Genomic DNA, 17,079 nt, shown 5'->3' on the forward strand with positions numbered 1-17,079 from the left:
TATTTTAGAATATTTAAATTTTGCTTTTCAGTTGAGTCAGGAACTCAAAAGATTGTCATTAGCACTTAAAAAATAAATGTTAAAAAATAAATTTAGGTATTAGTAAAAATGAAGTAGAATCACAGAATTTTCCCTTCACTAAAAACCAAATGAAAATAGGAAAAAGTGGGTGGGGGAAGGAGAGGGCAAAAAAGTGGAATAGAAGGGCTTCCCTGGTGGCGCAGTGGTTGAGAGTCCGCCTGCCGATGCAGGGGACGCGGGTTTGTGCCCTGGTCCAGGAGGATCCCACATGCCGCGGAGTGGCTGGGCCCGTGAGCCGCGGCCGCTGAGCGTGCAAGTCCGGAGCCTGTGCTCTGCAACGGGAGAGGCCACAACAGTGAGAGCCCCGTGTACCACAAAAAAAAAGGAATAGAAGCACACGAGAAAGGGGTATGTACAACCTTATGCCAAATACTTCAAAAAGTGGAGGCCAGGAAAGAATGAGAAGATACTGGGTGTATCTGTCAAGGTTTATAATTCCAGCCCCATATCCCAGAAGCCAGACTAAGGAAAGATGAGGCCTGCAAAACAGGAGGTATCCTCACTAACACTGTCCAGCGAAGCAGATCTAAGAGATGAGTAGGAAGCATAAAGTCAACGAAAAATCCTTGAGAAGACCCGCATACTAATGCTGAGTCTCACACTTCAGGGAGCATTGACATTTTGAAAGGCACTCTTGTTAAGGGCAAGAACCAAAGCCCATGAAGGTAGGATAGCCCTCTGACTGGGGGGATGGATCCTGGTATAGGACACTTAATGACGTTTCAGCAGTGGCTGTATGCAAAGTCCAAACTAAGCTTTCTTTGTCCATTTCCTGCATTGATGGGTTATAGAAAAATAGATTAAAAGCAGTATCCAGATCTCAAATTGAAGTTTGTGTGTGATGTGTGCATGCACATGTGTGCATAGAAATAAAAATGTTCCCAGCTAAGGTAAAAAGGATGTTGAAGTTGTCAAGGAGAATCCATTAGATATCAAAATAAGTAGGAGCTCAGTGTAGCACTCCCCATGTTAAACACGATCAAGATTTTTTTAGAAGATGGCATGGTAACTCTACAAATACACTCCAGGAAAAAAATAAGTGAAACAAATGACCATGAAAAGACAATAAGACTGTCCTACCTAAGCATAACTTGTATCCATGGAATAGAGACTCCACCAAATGGAACAGAAAAAGATTTCAGAAATATCATGCAAAAATTAACATTTGCAGGTTGAAAGGCTCTGAACACCAGGAAGAAAAATTGTGAAATGTTGAAAAATGACTACACCCTAGTAGTTAGTAACTTTAGAAATAAGCAGAGAATTATTTTGGCATCCTGGCGAAAAAGAAAACCTGACCTATATGTGGTGTGGGGGGGGAATCTAGCTGACTGCAAACTTCTCAGTTACGTACAATTCCAAAAGACATTTGAACAATATTTACAAAGTTTTGATGGCAAAAAAAGTATATATCAAAAGTATTATACTCAGCAGTATCAGATTTGGTTTGGCTGCTGATAACAATGGTTAAAACTATAAGGATTTATAATCTTGGATACAAGAAATATGGAGGTAGACAGTCAGAACTGGTAAGGTGACTTCATCCGGCAACCTAGGTTCCTTCCTATCTATGAATACACCTGGCTTCTGGTCTCAATATCACTATCCATGGTGGCTGCTGAAGCTTTGGCCATTAAAACAGCATTCCAATGAGCAGGAAATAGAAAGGGGGGAAAGAACCAAGGACTTTCTCCAACTGAGTGAGATTCTTTTAAGGGGCCTAACTTGGAAGTTCCACCTAATACCGCTGTATCTGGACCACAACATAGTCACAGCCAGACTTGGCTTAGGAAAGGTCTTTATTTTGGGCAACAATGTGTCCAGCAAAACGTTTGCAAAAGGAAAAGGAGGATGGAATAATGGGAGTCAATTAGCGATCTTTGGTGATTTTTTTTTTACAGGTGTCCTCTTCTTTTTTTTTTTTTTTTGTGGTATGCGGGCCTCTCACAGTTGTGGCCTCTCCCGTTGCGGAGCACAGGCTCCGGACGTGCAGGCCCAGCGGCCATGGCCCATGGGCCCAGCCGCTCCGTGGCATGTGGGATCTTCCCGGACTGGGGCACGAACCCGTGTCCCCTGCATCAGCAGGCGGACTCTCAACCACTGTGCCACCAGGGAAGCCCATACAGTGTCCTCTTCTTTATCAGCCCTTTCTTCTTCTCATGTCACCTTTACTTCTATCTTCTCCACTTCATTTAAATTGCTCTTCCCAAGTTCATTCTAACCTCTGTTTTGTTTAATCCAATGATCTGTTAGCAGCCTACTCCTTTGTAAAAGACCTTCCTCTCTTGGATTCTGTGACATTGCACTCACCTGCTTTCTTTCTACTCATTTTCTGTTCTTGGCCTCTCTTGTTTCACTTCTCTGAATAGTAGTCGACTTGAGGCTGAACCCTTTTCTTCTCTAATTATACTCTTCTTAGTTGATATGTCACGTGATTTTATTGAAGTCATCTCTGAGCACAGGTCTTAAGTATACTTTAGTTTTGACAAATGCATATACCTGTGTAACCCACCTCTGATTTTAAATATTGACTATGTGTTCATGGCTTCTATACTCATATCTCCATCTTTGTCTTGAGCTCAGACTCAAGTATGTAACTACTTGTTTGACATCTTTATTTTTATGTCAAATAGGTATTGTCACCTTAACAGGTCTAAAACTATTTTTTTGTATTTCATAAACCATTTTTAAAATTAATTTTTATTGGAGTACTTTACAATGTTGTTCATAAACCTTTTTTAAAAAAAATATGCATCCATCTCAGAAAAATGGTTCAAACCCAAAACCTAGATTCTTCTCCCTAATCCCTCCCCCAACCTGCCCCATCCTAGTCCATTTCTAGATCTTGTTGATTTTACCCATAAATAAGCTTCCTTTCTGTTCCTTAAAAATTCTGAGCTCATTCTCACCTCAAGGTCTTGGTGTTTACTGTTCCCTCTGCTCAGAATGTCCTCCCTCAATTCTTAGCATAGCTGGTTGTCCTCATCCTTCAGATCTCAATTCACGTGTCATCTCAGAGGGGACTTCTTTGGCTATCTTTTCCAAAGGTACCCCGCTCCATCCCAACTATATCTCCCTGTTTATTTCCTTCATAGCACCACCTCAACACAAAATTATATTGTTTGCTGTTCATTTTCTATCTTCTTTTTCTGCATTGTAAGTTTCGTCACGGCAGGAACCTTGTTTCTTGTTCACTGTTGTGACCTTAGTGCCTACAACAATGCAATATTAGTAAGTGTTCAGTAAATAAATATTTTTATTAATATATTAATTTTAATTAATATTTATATTAATATTTATTAATGTATTTATCAGATACTGGCTGAAACATCTCTAGTATTTTTCAAATTTTGTTCATGGTATTTTTAATGAGGTATAGGTAGCAATTTTTAATCTAAATAAATTCATTTTGATGATCTATTAAATCTTTAAACCATTTGACTATCATTTCATGCATTATCATTTGTTACCTGTAACACTAATTTAGTTAATGTTTTTACTAGAGGCCTCTGATAACATATCCATATTTGAATGATGACTGAACGGTTGATGTAAAAAATTTCTTGTGAGTAAATGAGGAAGTTAAACCATTTAGATTGTATTTTGTTATTGATTTTTCCAAATGGCACAACAGTCAAAACAAGAATCACTTACATAATACAGTATCAATTAAGTATTTGAAGGACCTTTTAAGTATTTAAAAAAAAAAAAAAGCCCAAAGGAATGCTACTGGTAGAGATTTTGTGGGTACGTGCTAAAGTTAAGAAACTTAAAATTCAAAGAGCTGCTTTTAAAGGACATACAGGGTGGGTTGGCTGTACACATCAGGAAGTTCTACAGAGGGTTTTGTGGGTATTAAGATTATAACTCTAGTTATTCTCTTAGATTTCACAGTAGTACAACATGCTTTTATAAATACAGATTTACACAGAAGTTACTTGGCTGTAATTTTTCTTCTTAGGTTAGGTGTTATCCTCTATCCCTTAAATACACAGACTATGTGTTGGTTCCATGAAGGAAAATAAGAATTACAAATATTCCTTTTATGAACTGGTATAATAGAAAGTGTGTACCTCTTAGATCTCATTTTGCATTTGATTTTTCTATCCTAAGATTGGAAATGACTTTAAACATATAGTTTGTGGTATTTATTCTTCACAACATTTCCATGAAATAAAATCCTGTTCCAGATGAAGAATTTTGTAAGTTTTCAAGAAATTGTAACAATTTATAGGTCATATGATTAGAAAATAGAAACCCTGAAACTAGTAGAAGGTTTCCTTCTGTCCACACCAGGCTCCTCCTACCAGAATTTCACTTTTTTTTTTAACTTCAATATCAGTATGAAAAAATGCCTTTCAATATCAGTATGAAAGGTATGTTTATTACCTTTTTAAGGACAGAATAGCTTTGTTCCTAGTTTCTGAAGTCTAAAAATTGCTTATTTTAGCCTTGGAGGAGGCAACTGAGTTATATATAACTTTAGCATTTAGGAATAGAGGTAGACTAGACTTGGCAGGTTTGACTTTTACTCCTGTTCATTGTACTTTATAGGTCTGCAAATCCTTATATATTGGTTGATTGAGTGACATATCAGCAAATAAACGAGCCATATTAATTAAACTTCACAATGTCTTTGTACCTTTTAGTATTAGGGAAGAGTATGTTTCTATGTTTATATGCATGTCGAGGTAGTGCAGGAGTTTGACGGATAGAATTTTTAATTTCTGTCCTGCCACCTAAAAATTGTCACTCTCCATCTGGCACTACAAGAATGAAGTTGTTAGCCACTGTGGTCGCTGACCTTCAACACACCCTGAAAGGAGTTCAGGGTGGAGTTTGTGGAGATCAGGAATGAGGCACTCTGTGCTCTCGGAAAAACTGGCAGTACAGGCCTTCATATAGTTAGATATTTTCAGAAGATTTTATGAGCCCAGTTTCTTGTACACTTTCATATCTGGAAAAGCACTAAAATCATTCAGGGAGACATCTGCTCCTCGTGACTAGCAGCGGTCTTCTTGTGACTAGTAGCACCCTTCTGCCAAAATGTGTGATTAATTGCATGTATCCCCACCTTTACTAAAATCACATATATACCAACCTCGCCCCCTACCTCTTCGGAGCAGTTCCTCAGAGCTTTGTGAAAGGCTAGTCTTCCAGGCTGTAGTCCTCATTTTGCCCCAAATAAAACTTAACTGACCACTCTCATTGTTGTGCTTTTTTCTTTTTTTTTTTTTCAGTTGATAGAAAAATTAAATTCATTCATCTGTGATGGTACCAATACTTTGGTTGGCAGCTGTTTAATTTGGTTTGTAAACATTTGTGCTTAATATATACAGAAAGCTATCGGAGAGTTCTGAGGTAGTAAAGACATTGATTGGACTGCTCTCAAAGAACTTATGGATAGTGGTAGGGGCACATATACAGACAAGTATACAGAAGTCTGTACAAAACAACATATTAAGTGTAATGGGAATACAGAACAGGATGAGAAGTATTTAATGGAGGAATTTGGGAGAAACTTATAGAGAAAGTAGAATTTAGGAGGCCGTCTTGAAATCTTCCTTGTTTTGGAAAGAGAAGAACTGTTAATTTTGACACAGAGGTAGAAAAGTGTAGGAAGTGTGGTATGATTGAAACAGATGTATGAGAAGACGGTGAGCAATAATGTTGGGTAAGTAGGGGTTAGTGTGAGACTTTAGAGGGTCTAAATACAATTCTAAGTGCAGTGGGGAGTGACACAAGGTTGCTGAATAGCATAATAATGAGATTCCAAATATGTATGACTGATTTAACTAATGTTAATATTTTTGGGTGTGTTAGTAAAGGAATTCACAGGAACTCCTGTACATTATTCGAATTTTTATTTAACCTTTATTGAGTTGTGGAATATTTGACTAGATGGCACTGGTGGAAACTAAGGCCCAGAGAACTCAGTAACTAATTCAAAAGCCCTAGCTCTTAGTGTCAGAACTTGAATCTAGAACCCAGTTCTCCTGATGCTTAGTCATTGCTTTTTCTCTGCTCTCCTTCCTTTTCTGCATATTATAATGTGTTGGGTACTTAGTGAGACACAAAGGAAGAAGGATGCCTCTTTTTTTCCTTAAGAGTGTTTACATATGATTGAATGACATGTGTGGCTATATTGCTTTGCATTTTTATTTAAATACCAGATTTATTAGTACAAATCAGTGCTGGAAGAGACATCCAGCTTCAAGTGTTCCAAATGAACACTTACAGAAAGCTAGCTTCATCTTAGAGGAAGTAGGATTTGAACTGATCTAGAAGGATGGATGAGTGGAGAAAAGGAATGAGAATTACAGCACAAGTGAAGTTTCAGAGGTGTGCATAAATTATTTTCTGAGAGTAGTGAGAGTCATGCTGGAACAGAGAAATTTGTTTTAGAATTATGAGAGAAGTACATTGTAACATTATGTAGTATTCCATAGACTGATTTTTTTTTTCTAACATAGGGAATGGTTAAAAACTTAATTTTTCTTTGGCTATATCTGTGCAAAGAATACTTGTGGGTATTTGATAGTGAGATTCTTTTTTTTTTCTTTTTTTTTTAGAATTTTATTTTATTTATTTTTGGCTGCTTTGGGTGTTCGTTGCTGTGCGCGGGCTTTCTCTAGTTGTGGTGACCGGGGGCTACTCTTCGTTGTGGTGAGCGGGCTTCTCATTGCGGTGGCTTCTCTTGTTGCAGAGCACAGGCTCTAGGCGCGGGCTTCAGTAGTTGTGGCTCGCGGGCTCTAGAGCACAGGCTCAGTAGTTGTGGTGCATGGGCTTAGGTGCTCCACAGCATGTAGGATCTTCCTGGACCAGGGCTCGAACCTGTGTCCCCTTCATTGGCAGGTGGATTCTTAACCACTGCGCCACCAGGCAAGCCCCTGATAGTGAGATTCTATTAAAGCAGACTTAACATACTGTCTCTTCATAGTCATCTTTTCCCTCTATCCTAGTCTTTGGCATTATAAATGCATTTTGTGTAGACCTTGACATAGTAAAGAGTAATTTCAGATGTTTTGACAAGTATGATGACTAAAGCAGCATCGAGAGAATTAGCTCAGAGTAACTGTCTATGGCAATATTTAAATGTTATGCCTATGGTTAGCTCTGTGTTTTCACAATTGGATTATTTTTATATCTTAATATCATCTATCAAATTATTTGATCAAAAAAGATTAAGATCCTCTGTTTAAGGTACCCAATAAGCTTAATATTCTACTTTTTTCTGTAAATTAATTTTAGTGTCAATTTAGCATAAAAAGTATTTATCATGAACTATCATGATAAAAGAGACTATAAACCTGTATTCCTGGACCATTAGAATTAAAGAAGTTGGAAAAGCTTTAGAAATAATCTTTATTATTCATGAAATCATTTGTTGATTTATTATTTCTTGTTGTTTGTACTCATGTGTCTGTGCTTTGTCAGATGTCTGATTCAGGAATCTGTCTTAGCATGCTGTAAGACCTGTTTTAAAAATAGATATGAGCCACTCCGTGTCACTGAAAAGTTGTTGACACAATGGAAAAACTGTTAAATGAGTTTGTACAGCAGAACTTATCATTACCTGAAGAAAGGTTGTGTTTCTTTTTTTTAAACAAAATTGATTGAAATTTTATGTCCGTAAATCCAAATGAATATAATTAAAATATTTAGAACATTTTATGTACCTAGTGTACTGTTAGAGTTGATTTTCGAAATTTATTTCTTAGTGTAGCTTGGTGTAAACCAAAGTATATAAAAAAAACTTTGAGATTATTTTATTTGAACCAGGTACTGTTTTCCTCACTTCCACTGAAGCTTTTTCTTAAAAAAAAAAAAAAAAACAACTATTTGTATGACCATTTAAATATTCCCCAAATATATTAAATATCTTATATATTTAATAGATTGGGTGAATAAAAAATCCTTTCACATTTTCTATATGAAATGCATATTATTTACACTACTGGGGATTAGAAAGAGGATCTTTATTTTGGTAGATAAGCTGGAATTTTTGTCAGTAAAGATTCGGTGAGATTAAAGGACAGTAAAGTGAAAAATGGATATTTTCATACTTTTTGTAGCTTGCATTTGGTAAGGTGGGGACAGGAGAGGGAGGAGAGTTATAACCAGTTTGGAAAACAAACTGTAGTCTTCACAGACAATTATAATGAAGGTGTAATGTTGTAATGAATAGTCTGCTGACCGAATCAAGGTAAAACCTTTAGGACAAAATGTGATTTAAGTTAATGAATTACTCCCAAAGGCCTCCAGGACAGAAAAACAAAAAATGGAAGATTTTAAGTCAGTAAGGACAAGCTTCCCCCCAGAACCCTGGTAAGAGAAATAAAGGTAGCCACATCTGACTGAGAAACTTCAGAGGAGGTGAACTTTGAAATCTCTAAATAATCCATGTGTATGGAGTGGAGAATTGACATTGCAGTCTTAGGATAATCAGGTAGCTATTTTTATTTTAACTGTCAACAGAAACTGATTGCACGTTTTTCTTCTCTAACCTGTTTGCCATGTTTAAAAAAGGAAATATAAATATTTCCCAGTTCCTGAATTGGGGAATTTTAAAATATAAAATTAATAAAATAATTATAATTGACCATCTATATTTACTAGACTTTGGTAAGCATTTTATGTATATTGTCTTATTTATTAGTCACAAAAACTCTATAAGGGATAGATAGGTACAGTTACTCCTGTTTTATAAGTGAAAGAAACTAGATCATAGAGGTGAAGTGACTTCTTCAATATTGCATATTAGTGGAACCATTTGAATTCTCATCTTTTGACTCTATGCCCCTTCTCTTTCCATGATGCCAGGGAATTTATGAGGTTTTCAAAACATGGCTTACTTGAATTTGATCAGTTAAAGATGCAATCAGTATCTTAGGAAAGGTAATAAATAATCTGGTCTCTAACACTGTCAAAAATATATGCAGTCACAACATTGTAAATCAACTATATTTCAATAAAAGTTAAAAAAATACAGGCAGTAAGTAAATTCTGCCTTAAATTTTAGAAGTTGATCTGAATATTTGAACTTGCTGGTGATAATTGTCATTATATTTGAATCCTTATATGCTCCCAAGAATGGAGTATAAAACCTCTGGTATTTTGTTTACTCTGGGCAAACTCTGTAGTGTTAGCATCTCGCCGGTTGCAGATCTGCATGTGCTAGGATTGGCTGAGCAGGGTGCTCTACTTCCAGAATTTTCTTGAGATCCTGTTTGGCCTTGGATGATCCTAATTTTTAATGAGTTCTGCAATGAATTGTGCGTTTGAACCTGTTTAAGCTCATCCTTAACACCTGCCAGAGATACCTCCATGCTGGTGTAGAATTAAGACTAGAAAAGTATTCCAGAGGTAACTGGAATCAGTCTGAAATTAATTTTCTCTAGGAGTAAGTAACCATTAAGTTTAGTATCCAGAAAGATGCTTATGAAGTAGTCTGTGGTAAATTTCTGAAGGTTAGCAAACTGTGATATCTGAGAAGTCCTTAATAGTAGCTATTCCTGTGTAATTAACTCTAATATTAGCTTAGTATTTAACGTAAATTAATTAGGTTTCTCTAGCTATTTGATTTTAGTTCAACTTTGTGTTTACTGAGCATCAGGGAAAATTAAATATGATTATAAATTTTGGAATCTATCAAGCCATCCTTTAGCAACCGTAATTGATGCTAGTTCCTAGATAGAAGCTGAAGCAAAACTGATCTGTTACTGAGTGAATGGATTGATTATAAATGAAAAATTTCCAGTATAACCTGGAAAATTCTGAAATTTATTTAAAAGCCTTATTTTTTAAAAAACAATTCAACTATTTTGTAAGAAAATTTAAGTGTTATATTCATGTAGAAAGATCCTTTTCTTATGGCAACTGATTTTTGTTCACTTAAGGGAACCTGTTGCTAAAATAGTAATGAGGAAGGGTGTAATATAAGTATAGTCATACACCCCTGCTGTGCAAGTAACCAGAGTGCTATGTATACATGTTGTTCAGTCTCCTTTTAGAAGGTGGAAGTCAAGTCCTTTGTATGTTTTTCTCTCTTGCACAGCCTAAAATGACGAATGTGTGATCTCAGTGGAATAAATGGCGTCCAAAGTCACAGATGCTATAGTGTGGTATCAAAAGAAGGTAAGTTGATAGTCAAAGCTTTTAACCTTTTAAATGTTTTTGTTCTAAAAACGCATGCTTTTTTTTAATACGATGGTTTTATGTCAAGCATTACTGAAAATAAGAAAGGTGGTGCTTAGAAATATTTTTCTCTACTTTTTACTCCACATTATCAAAGTAGCTAGATTAATTATTTTCAGTTAAAATATAAACCAAATTTCCAGGATTATGAATACAGTTAGCATTTTATGAAAGCATTAAATTTTTTCTTGCATTTCTTTTGAAGAAAGCTAGGTTAACAGAGCAGTTATAATTTTATAACAAGGGAAACTATAGTTTAAGTCTATTTCTTGTAAGTCATAATTCAACAGCTGAATCTTTTCAGTAGAATAAACCTTTGGAGACTGTATTTTCCAAACTGAAATATTAAATGTTTATTTTGATGTTGTAGGAATAGTCGTCATAACTACTTAACTAGCTGTGTCATCCTACGTTTCAAAATAAGCTTTACCAGTGTAATGTTTTCTTTATAAAGTACAAATTCTGATGCCTTTTTTGAAGATACAGTAAACTGTTTATTCCTGAAGAGTGTTGTTTACACTCTTTAAAATGTATTGTTGTTTTATGTGGTATCTTAGATTTTTTAGCTTATATAGTGAATTATGTTTGTTTTCACATTTTAAAGCGTTTTTGATGCCTTATTCATTAGGTTCCTATTAACAAAGATAATTATATATTTAAAGGTTTTCCTATGTATGGGAAAATCGGACAACTTTAAAATTTAGTTAAATTGTAAATAAATGGTAAATTAGCACACTTTAAAGATTAGACATACCTAAGAATATAGTCTGTCTTTGGATGTGTCATTTCTTTTCTGGGTAGAACATACCACAGATATACCATATCACATTTTTCTCGTAAAGTAATGAATTGGAAGTATTGATGTTGATCATACTATTAATTCAATCTTTTATGTTTTTATATTAGTGTCATCTTTACTTTTAAATTTCCAGTCAACTTAAAAGAAAGCTGAATTAAAGAAAACTATTTTTTTTCCTACACAGATCTTTGAAAGCTTTTCTCTTAATTTCTACTTATTAGTAAAAATTAGTAGTAAGTTAGTAATATTTAGTAATATTTATTAAACATTTTATCTATCGGACTTTTTAGGTTTAAAAATTTCAAACTTCACTGAAGATCATTTGTAGGATGTGTTAGATTAATTGACCTTTCTTGAGATCGGAGAGTTTCAAATATTATACTCACATTCAGTTTTAGCACGGAACAGCCTTCTTATCTGAGGGTCGTCTATCTAGCAGCTTTGGATATGTGCAACCAAAAAATTCTCCAGAGCAACCCTAACAGATAAAACAAATTATATCTAGCAAATATAATCACATATTATGTTAGAGAGTCACCAGAACCATTAACCAGATTTGATTTGCTTTATTGTTTTCTTTTGATTTTAAATTTAATTTTCTTGAAGAATACGTGTGAATACTTTGAAAGATTTGGTATTTCAAGACTTTTTGAAAACAAAAATAACAGCCCCTATTGGTACCCTTTCCTGTCCTTATCCAACCTCTGAGTTCTGCTCCCTGGAGGCAGTTGGTGTTTCAAAGTTCTGCTACTCATCATCCTGGTAGGGAGTAGGGGAGGGTGGGTTGCAAATATAGGGTGTGAAGTTGGGGTTTTCATAATTACTTTTCGGGGAATACTGACATTTGTGGGTAGGAATCGGATACAAAATATCATGCAATATTCTAAATTAGAGTTGGCAAACTTTTTCTGTAAAGGATCAGGTGGTAAGTGTTTTAGGCTTTGAGGGCCATAGGTCTCTGTGGAAACTACTCAACTCTGCTGTTACAGGACAAAAGCAGCCATAGACAATGTGTAAATGAATGAAATGAATGGCATGACTGTGTTTCAATAAAACTTAATTTACAGAAACCAGCAATACGTTAGATTTGGTCCACAGGCCTTAGTTTGCATACCTGTGCTCTAAGATAGCCTCATAGAGCTATCTTAGGGCACCAAAAAGAACTGCCCTGCTAAAAATGGAATAATGCCCTGTTGAATAACACTGTTTAGTTTTTTTTATGGTATTTACTTTTTTTTTATACATACCTACTTTGCCCAAGTTATAAAGGTGCAAAAGAAATTAAGTCATACAACCAAAATCAGTGACCAGATACCCATATTTATACCATAACTTCCTCTCTGTTTTCCCTGCTAGTTCCATGCTAAAACGCCATGAGGGAACAAGAGGGAGAAAGAACTATGGAAAGTCTGGGTCTCTGAGGCAGCCTTCAAATTTAAGATTATTACCTCTGCCACAAAGCAATTAATTGTCACTAAATAGTTATACAGTTTAGCAATCTGAGTGGTAACTGTTATTTAGAATCTACTCAGTTGTCTCCAGAAAGTAATGGGCAAGGGGCCCACATTATAGATGTTTTTTGTTGATTTTTGACCGTATGATAAGGATTTAGCTTTTTTATGATTTCTTTCCAATCCCCCTACTGCATTCTCCCAGTGACTAAAATTTTGGTTAAATCAGTATTCAAGGCTTATGTTTGTGTGTGCAGTATTTAGAGCAACATCATGTAGTATCTGTGATAATATTTCCTGTCTGTGCAACAGTTTTTATGTTTTGCTTTGTTTTTCTAGTTCTTGAAAGTCTCTGACAGAACTGAACAACTTTTGTTGTAGTCAGTCACATTCAGGTATTCTACCAATTTCTTTTTTTTCCTTTCTTGGGAATGACCCTCCTAGAACTCTGTGACCTCCTGCTCCATTCTTGGATGGATTGTTCTCAAGTCATGCCTCTCATCTGCCATCTTGGTATTTCCTTTTATCATCAGCCTGAGAGTTCCTTTTACTGCTCTTTGGTCATATAGATTTGTGTTCCTCTTAAATATAGGCTTATAAAAAAAAAATCCTTTTCTTGCAGGAGGGACCCATTCCAGGGCCTGAGAGTGGGCTCTTGTCCAACACTCGTAAATGAATTGTCTGAGGGGACACATGTGCTGACAAAGCAAGAGACTTTATTAGGAAGGGGCACCCGGGTGGAGAGCAGGAGGGTAAGGGAACCCAGGAGGACTGCTCTGCCACGTGGATTGCAGTCTCAGGTTTTATGGTGATGGGATTAGTTTCCGGGTTGTCTCTGGCCAATCATTCTGACTCAGGATCCTTCCTGGTGGCGCACGCATCACTCAGCCAAGATGGATTCCAGTGAGGAGGATTCTGGGAGGTTGGTAGGACATATGGACTGGCGTCTCCTATTGACCTTTCCCAAATTCTTCCAGTTGGTGGTGGCTTGTTAGTTCCGTGTTCCTTACCAGGACCTCCTGTTATAAAACAACTCATGCAGATGGTTATTGTGGTGCCTGGCCAGGGTGGGTGGTTTCAGTCAGTGTTTCCCCTAACAGTTATATAACATTTATTATGTACCAGGCATTTTCTAGATGCTTTACATATATTAACTAATTTAACATAGGTAAATGAATGAAATGAGACAGAGGGTCTGTTTCCTGTCTCTGGACATTAGTGGGTGAAGCTCTGTTGCCTGAAGCTGTTGTAATGAACTTGCTCCCCAGAAGGGAGCTTGACAGCTGGCCAAGTCCGGCAGAGTTGAAAGATGGAAAGGTCCTGAATTTTTCAGGACTTTTTGAGCCATGGAATTAATTAACTCTGGAATTGTCTTATCTTGGGACTTCTTACTGTATGAGATAATAAATCCCCTTATTTTTTCAGTCACTTGAAGTTTAATTTTATTTCCTTGCAGCTGAAGGCATGCTAAGTGATAACCAAGAAATGCTTTCTGATGGTATGTGGTTTCCTGTATAGTGCTCTTTTGCCTCTGAATGCTTATAGTAGTAGATGTAAAATTAAGATCTACCAAATAGAAGTACTGAGCCTCAGACAAATGGGTTTATCACAGTTTCTCTTTTAAGCTTTTTTTTTCCTTGAACCATATCTCATAGGTACCATTAAATCTTTAATGTAATTTTAGACTACTGTGCCTTATAGTATGATATGGTTGAAAGAGCACTTGTATTCGATTTTGTGACATTTATCAGCTTGTAATATTGAATGTGTTACTCAATCTCTCTGAGCCTCAGTTCCTTCTTTTGTAATCTGAGGATGGTAGTGCTTCCTCTCTGTGCCTCACAGGGTTATGAAGGAGTGAATCAACCTTAAATATAGTTTTTAAAAAGGTTTTTAAATTGGTTTATGAATTGTTGAATAAATATGAAGTATCACTCTTAAAAATAATACTAGTAATGCATCTTATGACTTGGAATATAGTAGATGAGACATTGGAGTGGTGGTCAGTACTCTGCAGTTTCTTTAATGACCAACAGGAGTATGTGCTGCACATACTTCTTCCATCTGACCAAAGAGGTGGGTATGTGACTAAGAGCAGACCAGAAATGGTACCTCATTCCCTTGGCCACAGTGATGGGTCCAGGTAAATCTGATGACCCAAACTGTCCTTCTATAGTTTTTTGTTTTTGTTTTGTTTTGTTTTGTTTTTAATTAGAGCTGCTGGAAAAGACTCTTTTGCTTCTTTCATTTAGGAACTTTCATTTAGAAGGATGAAAGTCTAAGCATGTTACCACAACATGGAAAAGGTTTTAGAAGAAGAGAATGAGAGAGCACAGAGGGTCGTCAGGAATAGGGAAAAAGCAGACAGCCACAGGCCAGCAGGTGCTCTTGTCCCTGGATTCATTCCACCCTGACATTAGCTTCACCCCTGACCTTTGAGTTGTTTAGCCAATAAATTTCCCTTTTTAAAAAAAAAAAGAAAAAAATATTTATTTATTTTTGGCTGCATTGGGTCTTCGTTGCTGCGTGTGGGCTTTCTCTAGTTGTGGCGAACAGGGGCTACTCTTCATTGTGGTGCATGGGCTTCTCATTGCGGTGGTTTCTCTTGGCACAGGGGCTTCAGTAGTTGTGGCTTGCGGGCTCTAGAGAGCAGGCTCAGTAGTTGTGGCTCGCGGGCTCTAGAGCACAGGCTGAGGAGCTGTGGCACACGGGCTTAGTTGCTCCGTGGCATGTGGGATCTTTGCGGACCAGGGCTCGAACCCGTGTCCCCTGAATTGGCAGGCGGATTCTTAACCAGTGTGTCACCAGGGAAGTCCTTAAATTTCCCCTTCTTGTTGCAGATAGTTTGAATTGGACTTTTACTTGTAAAAGAGAGTCCCGACTAATGCATAGAGAATATATGTTTTATTATGGTATATAATATATACACAAAACCACACAGATTATTATTTATTATATATAATATATTTACGTATTTACACATATATTTACAAACTGAACAGCTGCTTGTGTTCAGAACTGTTTGTATCCTGTTTATAAAATAGGACTCAGATCGAGAAACAGAATGTTACCGGCTTTACAAAACCTTCAGGCTCCCTTTTAGTCACAGCCTGACCCCTTTGAGAGTGACCACTGTAGGAGACAGTATATCTTCATGGTAACAAGAACATAGGTTTTGGGGTTGGAAAGCAGAGATTTGAATCCTTGTTCTTGAAAGCCTGTATAATTCTGGACAGATTGTGTCTCTGAATTTCACTTTCTTCATATATATAAACACTGACTTTTATATTTAAAATGATGATGATATATGCAAAGTGTTAGCAAAGTGCTCTACACAGGGTAAGCCTTCAATAAATGAGAGTTATTTCTATTATTGTTATCTCATATTCATACACTTATCAGAGGAATTGTTCCCCAGACTTATCAGAGTGCTTTATTTCATGGATTCTAAAGATTCTCATGAGGCTAAAAAGATTCTTACTTGTAAAGGAGAAACCTAAAATGTCAGTCTTCTAATACCCATCCAATATTAGAACAGTAAGTATTTAGTTGATGTTTGTCTAACACTTGTACAGCAGAGATATGATTAAGTGTAATTTATAAGCCTTAACTTTCTTTGCTTCAATCAATGCACATGTTTTCCACCATTTCCTTTTCAATGTCACTTACTTGCCAAAAATAAGTCTTTTCCTAGCGTAAATACATTGGTTAGTTTAGTTACTGAAATATGTACCTTTTCACCTAAGATTTTTCTCCTGCATTTTGGTCATGAAGTTCTTAAAATTTTCCACCCTCACCCTCTCTCCAGTTTGGGTATTTCTAAAATAAATAATTTGAGTTTGAATTTTATTTACAAGGAAGAAAGAAACTATGCTATGCAGTAGTCAAGATGGTTTGACTTTAGAGATCATCTAGTTCCTGTTAAACATTTTGCTTTGCAGTTGAGAAACCTGATGCCTGTAGATCTAATAACTTGATCAAAGTCATGAATTAATGATAAAACCAAAACTCAGATCTGCTGACTTTCAGGCCACTCTTTTCTCCTGTACTAAAGTTGCTTTGAAAAACACACTGAAGAAACTTTTATAAAATTCATTTGTTTAATTTGAAAGTTTTTTTTGAATGTTTAAAAGAGCTCTTCATTTAATCTGTAGATAAACCTTAATGAAGAATGTTTATGTTCCCATATTCATCTTTCAGCTTCTGCAACTAGGTGCAGAACTTTCCGACAGCCTCAGTTGTCTCATCAGTATAAGAATATATATAGTACTAGTATGTATAGTATAAGATTGCAGATGCTTTCCAAAGCGCTTACCAAAGATTAGTACTTTAGCACAGTCTAAAGTACTATCTGGATAAATGGTTCATTTCTTCCTCTGCACAGTTTTTCCTAATTCTGCATAGTGAAGATGAACAGTATAACTTCTGTAGGCATACCTGTAGTCACTCTCAGTAGCAATTTTGGCTACCTGGATTCTTGCAATTACAGCAAACCTTTTCTTGCCCAATGATGATAGTGGTCCAGGTCCCTCAGATTCTAATTCTGGGGAA

At 36.2% G+C, this 17,079-nt stretch overlaps 1 protein-coding gene and 1 long non-coding RNA gene across 7 annotated transcripts in view; one reads left to right on the forward strand and one right to left on the reverse strand.

Moving 5' to 3' along the window:
- The window catches only part of PHTF2 (putative homeodomain transcription factor 2), a 112,823-nt gene that overhangs the window by 20,509 nt on the left and 75,235 nt on the right, over positions 1–17,079 (forward strand). For 2 of the 6 annotated variants that reach the window (XM_004320387.4, XM_073809593.1), the window contains one exon: positions 10,139–10,218. The exons of 3 other annotated variants lie outside the window; for them this stretch is intronic. In XM_004320387.4, the coding sequence (XP_004320435.1) occupies positions 10,174–10,218 (45 nt within the window). In that variant the 5' untranslated portion in view covers positions 10,139–10,173. Of the gene's footprint in view, positions 1–10,138; positions 10,219–17,079 lie in introns of those variants that run through there. One more of the 6 variants, XM_073809594.1, reaches the window with a different exon arrangement.
- Positions 13,235–17,079, reverse strand: part of LOC141279516 (uncharacterized) — a 34,420-nt gene continuing 30,575 nt past the window's right edge. Inside the window, exon 3 of the long non-coding RNA XR_012333895.1 lies at positions 13,235–13,547. This is a non-coding gene — a long non-coding RNA (uncharacterized lncRNA). The remainder of the gene's footprint in view (positions 13,548–17,079) is intronic.

Source organism: Tursiops truncatus, chromosome 9, assembly GCF_011762595.2.
Source record: "Tursiops truncatus isolate mTurTru1 chromosome 9, mTurTru1.mat.Y, whole genome shotgun sequence".
Taxonomy (NCBI): domain Eukaryota; kingdom Metazoa; phylum Chordata; class Mammalia; order Artiodactyla; family Delphinidae; genus Tursiops; species Tursiops truncatus.